Source organism: Poecile atricapillus, chromosome 3 (assembly GCF_030490865.1).
Source record: "Poecile atricapillus isolate bPoeAtr1 chromosome 3, bPoeAtr1.hap1, whole genome shotgun sequence".
NCBI lineage: Eukaryota > Metazoa > Chordata > Aves > Passeriformes > Paridae > Poecile > Poecile atricapillus.
This window is the reverse complement of record NC_081251.1, coordinates 48,938,808-48,959,326: the sequence shown is the minus strand read 5'-3', so window position 1 is coordinate 48,959,326 and position 20,519 is coordinate 48,938,808. Positions and strand designations below refer to the sequence as shown.

The following is a 20,519-nucleotide window of genomic DNA, read 5'->3' as shown; positions in this document are numbered from 1 at the left end:
AAAGAAGCTGAACAGAGGGGTTAGTAAAGTAAATGCTTGCTGTGTTCCTCATTGACTTAATAATTTGTTTATTCCTTTAGGTATGGGTATCGACAAAGTTCAGTAATGCAAAACGTTAGATGGAGCACATGGGGGCCTTCACCACCACTTCCTAATCCACTGGTATGTACTGCAGCTCCAAAGTTACAGCCAGATGACAGGGGAAGTGTAACAAGCCAGATCAGTGAGAAACATTTTTGTAAGTACAACACCCCCAAGTAACTTTGAATGTTGCTTGTTTCGAATGTATCTCACCACTCAAAGAAGGAACAGCAAATCACAGTGGGGAAGTAGGGACCAAGTTCAGGAACTAACCTACAGTCTGGCAAATGTTGCACCCTATCTCTAACAGGGAACCAATTAAACAGTATTTGCAGACACAAAGAAAACTCCTGGTGTATCAGGCAACAATTAAAAGCACAAATGTCAAAGTAATCAATGGCCACTAGTGCTAAGTGTTGAATCATAAGAAAAGAGTATTTTGAGTGTATTTTAGATACATGTTATCTCAAAACCAGATCTACAGCACTACAAACTTACTATGAATACTGCATGTTAATTAGAAAAAAAACCCCTAACATTTTCCTTACCTGCTATTGCTTCCAGACTAGGGATTGCAATAGTGCTGTAAGTGCTAATACATTTACAGGACCATGTGTGAACTAAGGTCTCCTCTGCATTTTCCAGGCCTGGCAATCTGTCCATGAAGAAAGAGCCCCACTGTTTAGATACAAAGTAAGGAACTTTGAGCTGATCTCCCTGAAAGAAAAATAAATAAACATGTAAGTTTAAAAAAGAGAGAAATATTTATCCACAAGCTTTAGTATAAGGAACTCTAGTGTTTTTCTGATTTTCTGGGAAACCTATATTGTATCTCAGGAGCAATGTGGTTTTAAAATATAAAGACAATAACAGTCTTCCCATAAATCCCCAAGTTCCTGCTTATACAATTTATGGATTCTCTAAGACATAAAAAGTTAACTTTCAACATTTTTTAAACCTTTTAAGAAAACCCCTTCTATTTTCCCTGTTTTTCTGTTTTTTGATAGTGTGAATTGCATACTGCTCTTCTCTACTGGAGAGGCTGTGTTACAGCTAGGATCTCCTCCTGGGGGAAAAGGAGTTTCCTGATGCTGGGTGGAGTAACTGCAAAGAATACATCATGCCACCTGTGTTATCTGTTTCTGAGCTGAGGAATGAATGAAAACAGAGCCACACAATCCATGGAGAGACATTCAGTTGCCTAGAAAATAGTGAAATATTAATTTTTTCAATGTATATTTTCAGACAACAACATCTAGACTAATTTTGTTTTAAAGAAAGCATTAAACCAGCATTGGGAAAACTGACTTTTTACCAGTTCATCTTGAAACTTGCTATATACTGCCATGAGCAATCAGAAAAAAATGACAGGACACATCTACAGAAAGATGAAAAAATGGGAAATAAAATACACTAGAGAAAATCTGTTAAACTCGTTTGTGAACAAATTAACTTCTCAGACCTGCAGAGCACAAGACAGATACTGTAGTTTGTGCCTTCAGATTTGTGAACTTTTGTACTTTATTCACCATTTAACCCCTCTCTTAACAGTTTTGAGAATCTGCTGGAATCATTTGTGTTTATGGCAGAGGCCTGTATCTTTTGATCACAAGGAAGCTGTTGAGGCAGCTGAACAGACCACACCAGTAAACACACAGCCACTCTCTCCATGAGTCTGTGTCTGTTCTTCCTCTGAGTATAAATGGGGGGAGGTGGAAAGTAATGATTTCAACAAATGTAGATATTAATTTCTGTCTTCTGATGTAAAAAATTAAACAGATTGGGAAAAACCTCCTATCTTTTGTTTCAAAATAAGCATTTAACTGAAGTCCTGGGCTTTTTTGTTGTTTTGGTCTTTTTGTGCCTTACACAAAGGGACAGCATGTTACTTTCTTTTTTCCCCACTTAATCTAATCTTTCCATGCAAATCCCAGGACTTTACATCAGTTATAATTAAGTGTAGATGCTCTGATGAATTAAAATCTGTTTGCCAGCTGGATGACACATGCAGAAAACTCTTAAGGCTGTTACAGCTGTTCAGGTGATTAATAAAAACAACCCCAGTACTGGCCCACATAAGTATTTGCACAAAAGGGAGGGCCCTGATTATTGACAAGAGGAAAGATGTGAGGATTCTGCTTTCTGACGTAGATGATTAATTCAGTAGGCAATTAAAAATGTAACCTGAGAAAACGAACTGATTTATGGGAAAGTCTGATTCAAGAGTGGGATTTTCTTCCTTATTAAGGAGGAGGGGGTTAAATTTTGGGTTTACAAGCCAAGGCCTTGGTGAAATCAAACCTAGTTACATATGAGACTTGTCATCGTGTCACCTGGTGCAGAGCTCCCATCATTTTGCTACTGGCTTATCTCCACATGACAGGGCAGGTCTGGCAGGCTAAATCTTGATTTAAAATCTGGAAAGAGCAGTTGAATCTCTGAGCACATTCCTAGGAAACATCAGACATTGCTCCCCCTTCCATCCCTAACTGATGCCCTGAAGATGTCCTTATCTCACCTGCAGCACATATCTTAGCCTGCAATGAAGAATAGACCACACACCATGAATCTGTACATCTGTGAAATGAGGCAAAAGTCTCCTCTAACTGTGGCTACTCACTCATATGCCTGGAGACACATGCCCAGCAGCAGGGCTGAGGAGCTCTGGAAGATGCGTCAGCCCCTCCTGAAGTCCCCAGGCACAGAATTTGCTCTCACAGCAGGACAGTAGATCCTGGAAAGTGCTGGGCAATCCCTCTTTCTTACGCAAATTGCCCAATGGGTTTGCTCTCAGGCATATTGGTCAGACAGCAGCAGGTCAGATGTTGATTGTGTCAGTTGAGCCTCGAAGAAAATATCTACGCTTCAGGGAAATAGAGATGGCACCAGAAATTCCCAAGTTCCAGGGCCTTCCACAAAGTCAAAATACCCGGAATACTTACTACCACCTTGCTTTGCTAACTCTAGACAAATAGGGCCTGTTAACAGAATAGACAGAATATGTTAATAGGACCCTTGGGTAACACTGATTTGTCAGCTTACAAATGACCTTTCTGAAACACAAATTAGCAGGGAGCCAAGCCCTGAAGTTTTTCTACATTTGGTAAAGAGATGAAAGATAGAAAGATGTAAAAGAGACAGGAAAGATCAAGCCATTAATATTTTTAAGGGTTTTTATTTAGATGCAGATTTGCCATCTATGCTATTACCTTTGTAGTAAGCACAGAGCATGAGGAATACCTCACTGAATCTGATATGAGTGACGGTACTGCTGATTGTATGCTTTGTCCTGAGGTAGTAACACACCACTGACTCGTGATGCCAGAAAAAAAATCAATGCTCAAAATACATTTTTTCTGGTGTAACAGTATTTGAGATGTTTCTGTCAGCACAGCTGTGCCGACCACAACAACGGGATGTCCCTGAATCACACACCCATGCTGGGTGAGCAAATGGGCAAGCCAGCCACTGGTCTGAATTTTATTGGACAGAACCTGCCCTCCTACACATCATGCAAATATAAAACATTTCACTGTGATTATTGTACCTAAATTACAACAGGGATCACTATAAGCAAATTTAAAATAAAATGTGCTGCACTTCAGGGTATTGCCTTAAGAATATTGCTTTAACTCACCAGGCTTCACGACAGCACATCAGGTTGTTCCTGAACGTACTGTTACATTTGTGCCAAAGATAAACAGGAATAAAGAGACAAACAGAGCCAAAAGGCATAATATAAATAGCCTTGTCCGTGTCACACTAAGGGGGATAACAGCCCTGACTTCTACAACAAACCAGTCACTAGGGAGTATTTTAAAAATTCAGTTTTCTGTTCTAACTACAAAATTATCATCTATATCCACCCATTAATTCTTTGATTTCTGCTCCATTCATTAATATAGTTTTTACACACTGACTGATCCTCTGTAATAATTTTCCTCGAAATCCTGGGACAAATTCCAGCTTTCCTTTGAGTTTTCATTGATGGAACTGATCACACATTTAAAGGACAGAATGCAAAACCAAAGCCTCCAGCAAACAAACAAATTCCCAATTCTGGGAGGAAGGGAAATCTTGTTTCAACACAATGGCTTGTATTTCTATTCCCCCTGCATGCTGCAATTTACTCAGAAGCCAAGTAACTGCATAGCTTTTAGTTTGCTATTCTCTAGCTTATTTGGTTATGACTCAAATACTTAAAAGAATTGCAGTTGTTACCATAATTTCACATTTATGTGCCTCTGGCTTATATCATGCATTTAATTGAAGGGAAAAGACAAAAACTGCAAATGAAAATGGAAATCACAAGTCTCCTACTTGGTGTGTGAGGAGGTTGTTTTCTTCCCCTCTCTCTGTTAGTGATGAAACACCAAACAATTAAAACCAGATTTTTGTAATTTCTTTCTGAAAGATGCAATTGCCAATTAAAGTAATACTTTATTACTTTAATAGTATTTTGTAAAGAGTCATAGCATTGAGAATTGCATCATGTGTTAAGTTTTCAGTCCCTCTCCGCACACACAGCATGGCATGGAAAATCTACAGTAGTACTGTATTTTATTGCCAATAAATGCTAAGGCTGATTAACCAGATGAAATCTAATCTGTGACTAATTTTCCAGAAACACCTGACTTTGTACAATCCTTTGAATTGGCTTTTCTTCCTTCTTAATCAAAGGGTTAATGGGAGAAGTTGCTCGGGGGAATGAAAATAAAACTCTTCTAGGCTTGTAAAGGGAGTCCTTTTGAACTAGTCCTGTTAAGTTAGTGGTGTCCAGTCATCTGCAGAGATATGGATGTGACCTGTTGTTCAGACTCCAGTGAACAGCATGGTAATGAAATAACACCACTGACCTGCCACGGCCCCCCTGGTTCAGGTTCCTTTAATCAATGCAATTCATTTCTCCCTTGCTTGCTCGCTGTCACTGGTAGCGGATGTAAACGGAACAAGGGTTGTGTGTGGTAGGGGTGGTGTCTCCTTGAGATACTGCAATCTCTTATCAAGAATGCTACAGTGTCAGTGAAATGTCAAGCACCTGTCTAAAAGTCTCAGTTTGCTGCTTGACAACTGCTGTGATAGAGAAGATGGATCTTGTGAGCAGTCGAGCAGAGGTGTTGCAATAAGGGAAAACCAAATCGTCATCGTGGCCTCAGAAACACATTGATCCATTACTCTTTCTACTTCCAGTAAAAGAACCACTTTCTGTCTCTCTGTTTAAAAATGTAAAAATGTTCAAGAGCATATATTGAACGTGCTTAAGAAACCATGTTGAACAATTCCCCAACCCTTAAATTTTATGCAGCAATGCAGCAGAATCTCCAGTCAGAGAATGAACAATGGAGGATATTAAGTTATTTTTAAAGCATTAAGTATTTAAATCAAATTGCATTAACCTATAACGTCTATGAGCTCTTCCTCTCCCACCTCCCCTTCCTTCTGAGAAACACATTCTGTTAGAGGATATTGCATTTTTTTTACTTAATTTTTGTTTTTTTATAACCCAGGAAAAAAACCTAAACATTAATGATTACATTTCCTTATTTCAGGGTCTGAAATGTCCTTCTCTGATCTTAGTTTATAAATCAGGACAGTGGGGAAAAATATGAGTTATGCCTGTTAAAAACATAAGATATAGATATCTATATTGTATTAAAGTCCCATCGAAGATACCCTTTTCTCCATTAAAACCAAGAGCTTTTACAACACAGATTAAAAACATAACAAGTATAAACAAATATTTTCTACTGGTAAATTAACTTTTATTCACAAAGAGTAATTATTTTAAAAGAAAAATAAAGTTTAGTGTTTTACAAAGAGAAGTGTGAAAAGCACATGTATTTCTCTGCAATTAGAAGAAAATGAACTATTTATTTAGTAGCATATGAAATGAAGAGACGCTCCAAATGGAGAGTGAAGCCTCACTGTAGTTCCTACCTACATGGGACATGCTGGAGGTACAATGCTGCCTCATCATCCATCTGAGTGCTGTTTCCTATCTACTTTGCCCTTTGGCAGGAGAGGAAAGGATAAACCATAGTAATTTCCCACCTTCTGTGGGAGAATTAAGGGATGACAGCAGTGCTAAGGCCCTGCTTCCCAGCTGTGATCAACCTGAAAATCATATTATTTATCTGAGGTAACTATCAGTAAGTCTGCACTGGGCCAGATTTTGAAGCAGCTCCTCTTAACTGAGCACAGCTGTCACCAAAATAACAACCTGTGAGGGAAGCAGCAAATTAAAAGTTCTTTGTATATAAGGAAAGCACAAGCAAACCATATTTCACACAGAGAGAAAGTAACCTTCAAAACAATGTCATAAAAATTCCTCCATGTTTGCAGTTGGACACAACACACAGGGAAATGTCAGGAACTCAGCAGAGTTCAGGTGTTGGACTTGTGATAAGTGGGCATGAAATTTCTCCTTGTGGGGTGATGGGATCTTGTTACTAAAAAGGCTCTTGCTAAGGGAGAGCACATACAGCTCCTTTTCTGAGATCCATGGCTTAGCTCCAGCTAGGGGTACTGTGTCACCCATGCATTGCTGGCTGGGACAGAACAGCATCCTCCTGGTAAAACAAGGAGGATACATCTGTGGGGGATGATGATGCTGCCAGCACCCTGGTACGACAAGCAGGTTCATTCTTAGTGCAGGTTACATGAGGCTTTTTTGTAATCTACTTTATTCTGTTCCAGGAATCATCTGCAGGAACCCTTACCTCATATTTTCCTTTCTTCTCCAAGGGCTCAGATTCAGCCTTTGCAGGCACTGTACCTTTGTCCCCTAGAAGCTCCTCTAAGATGAAGACAGTTTCCCAGTTGCTATAGTGACGAGCTGGGAAAATATCTGAGTGCATACTGTCACCAAAATAAACAACCTGTGAGGGAAGAAGCAAATTAGAAGTTCATTGTATACAAGGAAAACACAAGCAAACTGTATTTCATAGAGAGAAAAAGAGCCTTAAAATGACCTAATAAAAATTCCTCCATGTTTACACTTGGTCAAGACATGCAGAGATCCTATTAATGTCAAGTTTGGTGCTTTATCTTCAACTGGCTCCATAAGGGAAAGGCTGGCCCCACACAGCCTGCTTGCTCTCACCCTCCAGGGGCATTGGAAAGAGATGCCTAACTGGGATCAGCAAAAGGAAGTGTGAGTTTTTTGGCTGACAGAAATAGCCTGATGGGAAGCGGTAGAAAGACTACCAAAAAAATACACTAAACTGGAACAAGTTTTAGACTAAAAGTTTTAAACAAGACAGAACATTCTTCTTGGTGATTCAAAGCTCTTCTGTGTCCAGGAAGGAATTTATTCACTATGAAAAATGTTGTTACACCACCTTTAGTGGCATTTTCCCCTATCCAGACCTGTACTTAACTTTTCACTGATGCCATCTTACATCAATAACTTTAATGAAAGTTTGTCTGGTGAATTCTCGACTAAACCAGAGTATTTTCAGAAAGATTTACTCTCACTTGTAACATACCTTGGGATCCAGCTTGCCAGTCATCTTCTTCAGTAGGTCATAAAGCTGGATAGCATTACCTTGGGAATACCAACCAGGCTTGTCCACTGATGGCAGAGCCTCCTGCTCCTCATCATTTTCTGAAATCACCAAGCCAAATTGCATGCTGTTAGTGAGACCAGTCCATCCTCCTGTATTTGTGAGACGTGTGAGAAGCTGCCTGTGCGCAGCTGGCCTATTTTGACATGAAACCAGCTCCAGTGTCTGGCTCAAGCTCTGGTACTGACTGGACTCAGTCAAGGTGTTTGGTAGTTAGGGGTAGATAGACATTTGTGAGAAAAAAAGCAGCTGAGCCTTGTGTGCACTGGCAACAAGACCTAAAGAATTAAATTCATGGACTTTGCCACCCAAAAACTGCAGCAGGAGGCCACACAGAGCAGACTGATGGAGCTGCTACAGATGAAGGTGAAACCATGAGATAAAACAGACAGTAAGAGACAACGTGTACTTTGCCATACATAAAAATGACCTGCAGTTTTTAAACATTGGCATAAACCCAACAAAACAGACTGAAGTAGCTCTTAAGGGCATTCATCAGCCTTAGATCAGCACTACCAATGAGCAGTTCCAGTTATCATCCAGTTTTGAAGAAATGATGAGTGGACAAATGATGAGTGGACAACAACACCGATGTTAGGATGGTGGTGTAATCCACACTGACATGTATCCACTCTGGCAGTGTCAGCAAAGTAGAAAAATCAGTAGAAACTGAAACTTCCTGGTCATCGCCCAGCTCTGCCATAGGCTTTTTCTCTGGCTGGGCCCAAAGCATGGATCTGTCTCAGTGTCCATGTAACCTCATTGCTTTTTCAAATCCATGTGCTATTGCCAGATGAACTCCTTTTAGCCTCTTGTTGGAGCCAAAATAGTAGTCTCAATGAACCAATAAACTACAATTTCATCAGAAATATTAATATTAATATATTTTGTCTACTGAACTGGTGAAACAAAAGGTCAATTTTGTTATTTAGTCTCAAACATGTCTTAATTTTATGTTTGAGACAGAAGAGTTAGAAACCAATACAGTACTTAGATCGGACTTAGGTGTAACATCAGAATTTCAGTTTTTCGCTTGATTTATAGAACTTTTCAAATTACTTAAAATGTTTTAGGAATAAGAGGAAAAGAACAACTTCTCCTTGGTTAGAGACTGCTGAAAGCTGAAATGCAAATTTTGGAGAATGGTGAAATACTAAGACAGCTTTATGTTTAAGAGCACTGAAGATGCACATAGCAGAATACATTTGTCTTTGAAAGAAATTAAAAAAGAGGCAAAAAGAGGGAAATGGGTACATGGAGTGAGAAATGAAACCATTCTTTAATATTATGAAGCTACGAATTTGAAGAAATGGAGACAAAACAATTCTGTATTAAGGGTGTTTTATAAACTAGGAAAAAACAAGGAAATTCAAAGTTGACATTAACAATTCATGTAGAACTTGTGTGGTAATGCCTTTTCCTTTGCTCTTCTTCAGGAATGTAACAATAATTGCAATAATAATAAATTGGATAGCATCCATTAAAAAAAAGTCCTCATTTCCTGACTATTAAAACCTTTGATCAAACCACTTCTTAGTAAACAGAAATTTTCAAAACAGTAAATTTATTTCATTTTCCTTGTATTTTTACATATTTGGATGGTTGGCTGAAAAAGTAGACACAATCTTCAAATGACATGGACATAGAAACTTATGAAAACAACTCTTTTGAGATGCTATAAAGGTTTTTGAAATTTGTGAAGATTTGTATAGCTATCATTGTCTCTCCAGTCAATCAAGAAAATAGTGGAGAAAATAGAGAGTTTATGAGAGCTATTTTCAGAATAATGACATTACATTTGCAAAAAGGAGCCCTATGTATTGCACCAGCTTCAGGAGGCTGCAGGAAAGAGCAAAACCCTGCTTGCTACTTCTATGGAATGGCATGAGGGGAAGTCCTGACTGCAACAATTCACTCTAATTACAAGGTAGAAGACCTCTCTCTCTGTGAGAGCTATTACTGTCACCCCTAGCAATGGGATTAATCTCACTTAACTCAAGGCATCCGGAATTTAGGCTTCTAATTCACAGTTACAATCTGAACTAGTTGGTGAGGAACCTGTGGCAGGCAAATGACACTGCCACAAGCATTTTCTAGGGGGTGCCAGCTCTGGAGAAGGAAAGGATTTAATTAAGTTAGAAACTTTGCTTTTAGGCAATGAAATCAAGGGAAAGTAATTTTCCCTTTAAGTGGAGGCAGTAAACAGCACTGACATGTCCAGTTCATAATGGGAACACTGATTTTGGAAGGAGCTTCATAAATTTGAGAAATTAGGAAAGGTCCTTTAAAATATTTGAGTTGTACGGTTATAGGGATAACATCTGTGAATGGACAAACCTTGCCTTCAACCATCCCATATGTGAGCTTGTGCTCACACATTGAGGAATGACTGTCTATTTTATTACTGTAATCAGGAGTGGAAGGAAATGGATGGTGTTTCAGTTGCAATAAGTCATTAATGAGAGCAGTTTCTAATTCACTTACATTTGTCCAGTGGTAAAATAAAGCTAAGAAAATTCTTCTTCAGCACCGCCTTTTAAGGCTTTTTGTAGAAGCTCTGCCACATAAAAATTGATACACAACAACTTAAAAACCAATCAATGACACACCATCAGCTCTGGCCTTGTATCCCTCAGATGGCAGCTACATGACAGTGCTAAAGAAATCTGCAAATTTCCTGCAAAAATTCTGTATAAATGTGATTATAGTAGCTCCCAATATATATTAGATATTCTAAGCTGAACACTGGCTCCACTCAGTCAAGAGGAAAACTGCTGCTGACCTTCTTTCCACTTTGCTGTTATTGATTCTTAAAAGTTCATTCAAAGGTCAGAAACGCTATAAATATTCTTCCAGCAGGAAGCAACATACATAGGCGGGGATGCTGTAGGTCTTATGAAGTAGGAAAAGGAGATGTCCTGACAATCTCAAACCGACTGGATTACCAAAAAGAATTTCTCTGATGATTTAGATAGAGTGACTTGCCTCCTTCTGAAGCCTCATATAACACTGCAACCCAGATTCCTGGCTGTAGACTGAAAACGTGCCACGTCAAGAAATGTAAAGGTACCAAGCATGTAAAATTAAAATAATTAAACCCAGAAAATCATTCTGTTAAAACACTTGCTCAAACCTAAGCGTGATTAAGAGCAGTCTTCCTGAGGGGAAGTTACAGTTCCTTTTTAAAAACAACAACTAAAGCTTGACTCATTCTGGGGCAATATTAACATTGCTGGGATAGCAATTTCCATATAGCTTTGTCTAACAGCTGGGAAATATACTTTCATCACCAATAAAAGAAAAGTGTTTTCAGATACAACAATTCACTAACAAGACTCAGTATCCATTTTCTTGTGAGAATTTTCTTGCTTACCTTTAAATGTGCATTGCAGCTTTAAAACATGGCCTGAGGAACATCTGTTTTCATTCTGAATGATTATGCAAAAAGTAATCAGTGAAGCTTATTCTCATTTAAATGACAACTGATGGTAATTTACTTTGGCAAAGAGTCACTTTTTGGGAAAGACTTTGCACAGCTTGCTTAGTGCCATCTGCTCTGTGTCCTCTTGTGGGTTATACCTGCTGAGATGGAAAGGGTCTGAACCTGGGGATTGATACCTAGCCTGGCTGGTGTCTGACTGTTAGACCCCAGGCTTTGGGATAGGGCTCTTGGTTGGGAAGCATGAGGTCAAGAGAGAAGCTGAAGATGATGGCAAATTTATGCTTCAACAGTTATTCACCTACACTGAGCCACACCTACATCCAGGTTAATTTTCATCAGTTCACTGCCCCTGAAGCACCACCCTGTGCTGCTCCTCCAGCTGGATGCCCTGCAGTGAGTGTTGGCTACACACTGGGCCAGGACCCGCCAGTGACTCACCTGAGAGTCTGAGAACAGCTCACATCAACTTGACTGGGTAGACACCAGGGGAAGAAAGCAATTCCATGTGCCCAGAGGCCCTGCCAGCCAAAAGTGTGCTGGGTTTAACTACAATGTTCATACACCTCACCTACAGCCTGTCCTTCTGCCTTTCCCTGGACACCTTTAACCCCTTTCTACACAGACCTAATTAGACTGGTTATTAGGGTTACTAGTAATTTTTTTCCCTTTGAGCTGTGCAGTAGAATGAAAAACATGTGTCAGCTCTGTCACTGCTCATGCCTGTATCTGCTCCTGCCTCTTCTTGCCCATGGGCAACTCTGGTGGGCTCATGCCCTCTGCCTGCAGGCACCTCATGCAGATGGGCTCATGCGCTCAGCAGCTGAAGCTCTGGTTACCAACATGGGGGTTACTGTAAAGCCAGTCCATTCTGTGGTCCACAACTATCTCACTGATATGCCTCTCTGCAATTTAAAATAATGCCATTTCAGACACTGAGGGCATTAATATAAAAGCGCAGTTATGTTCCAATCTCACTTGCAAACAGTCTGGTTCTGGACAGTGTTTTGAGCTCACTTAAGAAAGACAAACTCCCTTCCAAAAGGGAAATCTGGGTAGGAAAGTGCATCATTTTACAAGGACAAAGGGACCTGCACAGCTGGGTTCCTCCAGTTGTAAAGGTATAACAAGATGAGATGACATAAGCAGTAGAATTTCCCTGTGCACATGTTCTCCATGAAGAAAGCAAGCACATACAAGATTCCCAGAGGTAAAACTTCATACCCTATGGGCACCTTTCTTAGGGTACCACCCAGAATTCCTGTGTAGAGACCAAGCAACTTTTCTGCATGGTTTCCAGGATTCACTCAGGTATTAGTGTGTTTTGCCATCCCTGAATTAATTCTGTGCCCTGGAAGCAGCTGTGAAATCCATCTGCCTGTGCATCAGCCCTTGCCAGTCCTCTGTCTGGCTGCAAGGAAACGATAAAGAACAGATTATTCCCTTAATGTGCTGAAATGAAAGGTTAAGGTTTCTCAAACTGACTGGTGATTTAGGCAACTCCATTCTTGGCTGTCCAATCTGTTTTTTTTTGTTTGCTTGTTTGTTTGTTTTGTTTTGCTTTGGTTTTTCTTTTATTCCCCTGAAAGAGCCTGAAGATCACCTCCCCTTGCCTTTGCATCATTCTGCCATTTTTGGGGTAGCTTATGGTTGTTGAGGTGAGTTTTTTACTAATAAAAGTAAAAACTCAGTTTTGAAAGCTGGAACACGATTTTAAAATTTACATAGACAGTGATTCATCTTTCTTATGCTTATCAATTCCAACATAAGTGTGCTCGGTCATACAGAAGACTAAATAATAGCACTACTAAAAACTGGCAATGCTTTGTAAGAACGCCAGATATAAAGCTGGGGAAAAAATACAGATACCACCCTCTGGAAAAAAAAATAAACTATTACATAATAATTCATAAGTACTGTTTATTACATTACTAAGAATTACTTTTCTCAGGGAGGACTTCTATCCTTCCCTTCCACTATTTTGTAAGGCCTGGTAAGACCAAAGTACGAAATAGTGTATTTTCAAATTGCTCTGGGCATATATAAAAACCACAGAATCCTTTGAGCAGAATTTTTTTTTTTAAAAGAGTTTTAACTTTTTAAAAGTTTTACCAAAACCTTTTATACTTTTATTAAAATCTGCCTTACTGCTTAAATTGTGCCAAGCAACAGGCTATGTGAAGATAAAATTGAAGCTTTACTTGTTTGCAAGAAAATCAGTAGTTCCTTTAGAGATGTCAGCAAGTTTCTCTGAAGTTTCACTTGTTTATAAGAAAATCAGTACTTTCTTTAGAGAAGTTTGCAAATAAGGTTCTCTAGAAGCTTTTGTTGTTGTGTTACAGGAGCTGGAAATAACAACTCCCTACAGATTAAGCAATTTGTTTTCAAAACTGTCAAAGCATTAACTTTCTGCCTTCCCAGGAACAGTCTGGCTAACAAAGCCTTTTTGTTTGAAACACTGATATGATGAAATACAAGCAAGGCCATCTTTTTCTTAGAAAAGAAAAATCAGTTTTTGGAAAAGTGATTATTTTCCAGCAAGTTCATTTTTAACTGCAGTTCATGTGCAAATTTGGCAAGAGTTTTCCATAATTTTATTTAATTGCAATTATAAATAAGAAAACTTCTACTCTGCAAGGGTAAGGGGGACATAAATACATAATTTCACTTCTTCATTGCACATATTTTGTAAGGGTTTTTTGTTCTATTTTGTTTTTTTAAACTGGGACCTTAGAAAAGTACAGAATGGTACAGAAAGAAAAAAATTCCCTCTCTAGAGCAGTTTTATTCTTGATCTCATTAGTTTTGTGAAAAGATCCAGAGCCTTATAAATGAGGAACTTCTAATATTCAGAAAAATAACCATGTTAAAATTAGTACCATAGTCTTCCTAGAGATCCCTATATAATTATGAGAGAGACAGGCTTTTCCAGAAAGCATTTCCAATTAAAATAAATCAGGGAAGGTATGTAATTGAGGAACCAAACCCTGACATAAACATTCCAGGAATATACAGGTCAGTTCAAGCACCTGTCCATAGCTGTTCTCACCAGGGTGTACATGAGGCAGAAGCAGAACATGGAGGGAAACAGAGAAGATGAGATGAGGGCCATCAGACAGTTCTGACCTAACCAGTCAGTTCAGAAAAATGTCTCAATTTCTCAATTAAAATCAAAGTGAGACACACAAAGCATCTTCTTTGCATTATGTAGTCAGTAATCTTCCAGTTTATCCAAACCTTTTAAGCCTCTCTAGTAATACGTTCTGAAATAAGGCTTATTGAAATTTGCTCTTGGACCCTGCTTTTCTCCACTGAAAATTGACACTGAAGTGTAATGTGGAAAAAGTCCCTGCCATCATTTACCTTGGCCTTAGACTTTAAAAAAAATCAAACAATCCAAGGGCCAAAAAAAGAACAAAAGTACTTTAATCCTTAGTTACATAAAAACTAAGAACTTTTTCCCATTTATCATAATACTTCGTGTATAAAATAAATATGAAAACTGGAATAGACAATTTGATTCTGAAAAAATGTATCCCCCAAAGCAATACAGGGACCCTGCTGCAAGGGTCCTTAGCTTTTAATTTTTTCAATTCACTAAAATGTGTTATTTCAAAGGGAATAATTATTGTGTAGGAGACCTGAGCATGCATACTTATCCCACATATTGATTTACCTGGGATACACAATAGACATTTTCATTGACTTTTATATGAAAACTATTTATACAACTTGGTTGATTTATGATTTATAAGTAGTTCCATTCATTTTTCCTATTTTATTGCACTATCTCAAATCCCTACTTTAATTTTATTGATTTATTCTGCCTGAAGTTCCAGCTCCAAAGATTGGCTCTGCAAATATTGCCTCTGAAGGGGGGTGGTTTTATACCAACCTTTAAGGACTAACTTAAGATTTAAGATTCTGAATGGACAAAAATAAATTTGGGAATTAAAAATAAATAAACAGATAAACAAACCCATGCAGCTCTCTGCCTGTATAGCTGTATACAAGCTGTACAAGTATAGCTGCAGATAGTGGATATTAAACCCTTGCTTAGGTTTAGTAATTAAAAAGAAGAACCCCATCCAAACCCAGTATTTCTAAGGAAAACAGTGTGCCTTAGAATAATCTTTTCTTCTTTTTCCTCTGGAAATAAAAGCTTACATCTGAGACTACTGAGAGAGGGATTCTGGCTTCTGTTGACCCAAGAATTCTTTTTATCTCATGGTAGCAGAGAAGCATTTCATCAGACATGTAAAAATCATACCGATATGAAACCTATTTGAATCTGGCTGTCAGGGAAGACACTACCTTGGCATTGCTTTGTAAATGTATTAAATAGTGAGTATTTTTATAGGTTACTCATAATACTTGGCATTTCAAGTAACAATCAAAGAAAAATATTTAATTAGAATATGAAATGGTATTTAATAATTAGATAGTTAAATAATTTAATAATTAGAGCATTAAATAGTTAAGGACCATTTTATTTTAGGAAATATAGTAACTGCCAGTAATAGTTTAAAATCATAGATATGAAAGAGTATGAAACATACCCACAATCACACTGGGTGGTTTTGTTCAGTAGCAAATACACTTTTTTCCTGTTCAAGAGGCACCGAAAGAGTTTGGGACCTAACACTGACTTTAGACTCTCCCCTTGGAGTCATATCTGTTTGTGTATCATCAGTGAATCCCAGTGGTGATTTTGTAGTTTTATTTTGCAATGAGGATGATTTTATTACAGTCTCTACTGCATTTCATATTATTACCATTCCTTCTAGATAAAAACATTACAAAAGAAGGGAAGGGGAAGGTGTGAGCATGTGATGGAAGACAAAGATGTGACAGCAAGTTCACTCTTGAGGCCTGGGGACCATTTCATGGCCCTGTGGATCACAGTCATCAATGAATTCAAAGGAGGGACAAAGAGCATGATAAGGTTAGAACAACAGAGATTTCAGAAGCGGTTTAAGGTCCGCTAAGGAGCCAGGTGTGTCAGGTAACACCATAATGAAAATCAACGTGAAACCTTGTTCCTGTAGGATCTGTTGAGATATAGTACAACTTCATATTTAATAAACAAAATGAAAAATGTTAGGAAATGAATGTTCTAACAAACAGGAAGAGTTTGAAAAACTCTTTGAAAAACTCACGTGTGAAAAAGTCACTGTAAACCTCAGAACAATGCAACTGGGCTGGAGATGGCAAGTGAAAATGGAAACTATTCCTCTCTGGCAAAGTTATCCTTTGAAGGGAAGACTAACATGAAAGATTTGTAGTAATGAGTCTTCTGAAGAAGTAAAAGAGAAATGATTCCTCTTATACTTCCTAAGACACATGGAGAACAGGAAGGTGATTCCAGATAGCCAGAAGATTCCAAAAGCATGGTTTCATCAAGGGAAAATTCTGTCTGACCAACCTAATAGCTCTCTGTAATGGAATAACTACAGCAGTGGATAAGGGAAAAGTTACAAATCTCATTTCTCTGAACTCCTGTAAGGCCTTTGACATGGTCCCTCCCAACATCCTTCTCTCCTGAGGCCTCACCTGGAGAACAACATCCAGCTCTGGGGTCTTCAGCACAGGAAGGATACAGACCTACTGGACTGAGTCCAGAGGAAAGCCACAAAGCTGCTCAGAGGGATGGAACATGTCCTCTATGAGGAAAGATCTCAGCCTGGAGAAGAGAAGGCTTTGGAGCGACCCAACTGTGGCCTTGAATGGAACTTACAGGAAAGATCGGGCAAGAATATTTACAAGGACATGTAGTGACAGGACAATGGGAAATGGGTTTAAATTGAGAGTAGTTTTAGATTAGATATTAGAAAAAAATTCTTTACTGTGAGGGTGGTGATTCACTGGAATAGGTTGCCCAGGGAAGTTGTGAATGCCCCTTCCCTGGAGGTATTCAAAGCCATGTAGGATGGGGTTTGGAGCAACCTGGTCTACCTGAAGATGTCCATGTCCACAGCAGGGGGGTTGGAACCAGATGATCCTCAAGGTGCCCTTCTAACCCAAACCAATCTATGATTACCTTTCCAGTTCCTTATCTGTGCATTTTGTGTGGTTTTTAAAACCACTTGGGTGTTTATATGTGCTTTACCTTGTTTTTCAGAACCAAGAGCATTGTGCCAGATCTCTCAATCCACTAATTTCACAGATAAAATCTCTTTCTACTATTATTCCAGAAAAAATAATAATCTTGGAGCATTCAGCCTTGGTCTGGCAGTGTCACAGAGGCACCTGGAATATGTGGACAGTAATAATACACAAAGTGGTTTTACAGCAGATAAGAATCAAGTTAGAATGAACATGTTTGCTAATGAAGAGAAGAAGTCCTGGGGTCACTGTCTCTACCTAGAAAAATATGCAGCGTACATATTGCAGCTTAAGACATCTGGAGCCCAATGTGAATAACAAAGAGAGACTGAAGAACAAAGACAGTGAGAAAGAAGATGGTACTGATGTACCATCAAGGGATCTTCTGTTTTTGAGTTTTCAAGTTGCAAGAACCAATTCCTTTTGGAACGTTATCTATAGGACTTAGGCTTATCTAAACAATGCAGTGTCCCACCATCACTTACCAGCCAAGAAATGTCCATTTCTGTATTCTCTGATCTATTATTTCCCTGTACTTGGTGGGAGAGGCAGAGCTGCTCCTGAACAAGGTGACTCTCTACACACTTAATATTTGCCCCATGTGTGATAAATCCCCATCTGCTGTTTGTTACAGAACAACTCTGTCAATTAGCACTTTGCAGATCTCCTGGGTGCTTCATAAACATTGGGTAGGTAAGCTGCAGTATTTAGAAACTGGGAAATTGAGGCAGAGATCAGCTGTCATATCAAACTGAAGCAGATCTCAGCCCAGGCATTGGTTATGACTCCTCCACATCTTCTTAGCTTATCTCTAGGGCTCCTTTCACCATTTGCTTCTAATAGCAGATCTGCAGTACAAAAAGCAAAATGTGCTTTCTGCAAAAAACAATTCTACAGACTAAGCTTAATAAAAGCTTGACATTTTGGAGAACACACAAGAAAACTCTAAAGCTCCTTAATCAAAACCAGCACATACAGATTCATGGAAACTATGCTGAAGGGAAGTTTTCTGCGTCACTTGCCAGCTCTTGCTCTGCCAGGAATGTACCATACACAGTTTTATTTTTGCTTTACTATAAAGTGCCTCAATTTTGATTTCCAAATTGGTTACAAATCAAATCACAAGGTAACTCTTTATGAGGTTCTCTGTCTAATCATTTACTTCTTTTGAATTCTACAGATGAAAACAATTACATGGAGAATAAAGATGAACAAAACCTCATGGAGAATAAGGATGAATAAAACTCCTTGCTTCTATCATGTACTGTTTACGCACACATTATATATCTCAAATAATATTTATTCCTCTGCAAAGTCATACTGGTAAGTCCCCCATTTCACAGGTAATTATTCTTTCTTCTAGAAATTCTGTTTGGATTTTGACATAGTTTTAAGAACTATAATGTGAAGTTATGTCTCACAGGTTTGCACTAAATGATGGCGGACTAGTAAAATTTACAAACTTGTACTGATCCATCCCTCATGCATCCCATCTTCCATAGGGTCTGTGCCACTTCTGCAGGACCTTTGGGTTTTCTGGGGTTCTTGATCAGCACTTGTGGGTCTGTAATTAGCAATGAGCACACCTCAGCTGGGATTCAGAGCCAGGTGCAGGGACAGAGTGTGAAGGCTCTGCAACAGGAAGCGCTGCACTGGGTCAGTGGGCCAATGTCTTCTGTGCACTGTAGGCACTGCTGCCTGGGCACTGCAAAGCCCTCCACAGATCAGCTCTGCTGGCTCTTCGTTGCCTGCAGAGGGAGGCGGCTGAGGATAAATGATAGAACGCCAGAGCAGTTTCTACACGCTGTGGTTTCTGAATCTATTCTTGCTATACCTTGTTTCAAAACAGACTTCTGATTTTTGACATATGGCAGCACCCTTACAACGTAATTCTGAGTCAATTTTTGTTTCAGGGAGTGGTGGTTTTCACTGGGGGAGGGTTAATTTTCTTCCGAGTGGCCGGTAGGGGGCTGTGTTTTGGATTTGTGCTGAGCACAGTGACGAAAATAGAAATGTTTCTGCTATTGCTGAGCTTACATACAGTCAAGGCCTTTCCTCCTTTTGATACTACCATGCTGGCAAGGAAAGTTGGAGGTGCCATAGGAGTCTGGGAGGAGACACAGCTGGGACAGGTGACCCCAACTGACCAAAGGGATATTCCAGACAATCTGACATCATGCCCAGTATATAAAATGAGGAGAGGAAGAAGGAAGTGAGAAGGAGTGATGGAGTTTGCCTTCTCAAGTTCACTGTCAGGTGTGATGGCGCCCTGCTGTCCTAGGGATGACTGAACAGCTGCCCATGGGAAGCCATGAATTGCTTTGTTTTGCCTGGGGGCACAGCTTTTGCTTTCACTGTTAAACAGTCTTTATCTCAACCCATGAGTTTTCTGCCTTTTACCCTCTGATTCTCTCTCCAGTTCTGTTGGTGGAGGAGTGAGTGAGTGGCTCAGCTGCTGGCTGGGGTGAAACCAGTGGCAGTGAGAGGCTTGCAACTCCATATAAAAAAAGAGCTTCTTAAAATGATCCATTTCTCTGATACAGATTTGGCAAGAAAAGAAGCCAGGTTTTGAATAAGCTACCAAGGGTGTAACTTCCTACTTAGAAACAGCAGCAGAATCTGGTAATAATCTACATAAATTTATAAACTTTCCAGTGGAACATTTATTATTCCATGGACAAAATAAAATGTATCTGTTTAACCATATAATAATAAAATTGCACAAAACAAATCAAATGGAAGTATGTATTTTCTTAATGCCAGAACAGCTGTTGAGTTATGCATGGTTTGTCTCCCTAGTGTTCCTTTCAGTCTTTTGAAATTTTCAATTTAGTTCTTCTCCCCCAGACATGGACACTCTTGATGGACACTCTTGTATGTGCTGGGAAACAGAATGAAGGTTAAAAAAAATCATAACCATAATTTCACCCTTCTAGTCTAGAATTGTGGGTATTGAATCAAATAATCTGTATAAAAAATTGCTAGACATTCTTTAGCATTTCTATGGAGACATAAATAATGAGAACTCAAGGTATTATATCAGAATGGGTGCTACTCTGCTGCAACAATGTTGGTGTTATTAGCACCATGCTCTAACCAGCTAAGCTAATCTCAGGGCTAATAAGAGTAGGCTTGGAAAGCCTTGCTCATGTATGGAAATGTGCATTTGCTTTTGTCTTCCATACAGAACTGGGCTCCACATTCAGTGTAAAATCTTCCATAAATTCCAAGCATTTTTATGCATCACATATTATTATCACACTATAAATGTAGTCTAAATTGAGTGCTCACTGCTTTGCTTCTAAATCTTTTCTGTTTTTCTTAGAGAA

The 20,519-nt window shown here is 39.0% G+C and overlaps 1 protein-coding gene across 1 annotated transcript in view; it reads right to left on the bottom strand.

Annotated features, from left to right (window-relative positions):
• The window catches only part of NT5DC1 (5'-nucleotidase domain containing 1), a 125,426-nt gene that overhangs the window by 10,626 nt on the left and 94,281 nt on the right, over nucleotides 1-20,519 (bottom strand). The window contains exons 9-11 of the mRNA XM_058836272.1: nucleotides 7,569-7,687; nucleotides 6,801-6,959; nucleotides 630-798 (exon numbers count right to left, since the gene is read on the bottom strand). Coding sequence (XP_058692255.1) covers nucleotides 630-798; nucleotides 6,801-6,959; nucleotides 7,569-7,687 — 447 coding nt within the window. The remainder of the gene's footprint in view (nucleotides 1-629; nucleotides 799-6,800; nucleotides 6,960-7,568; nucleotides 7,688-20,519) is intronic.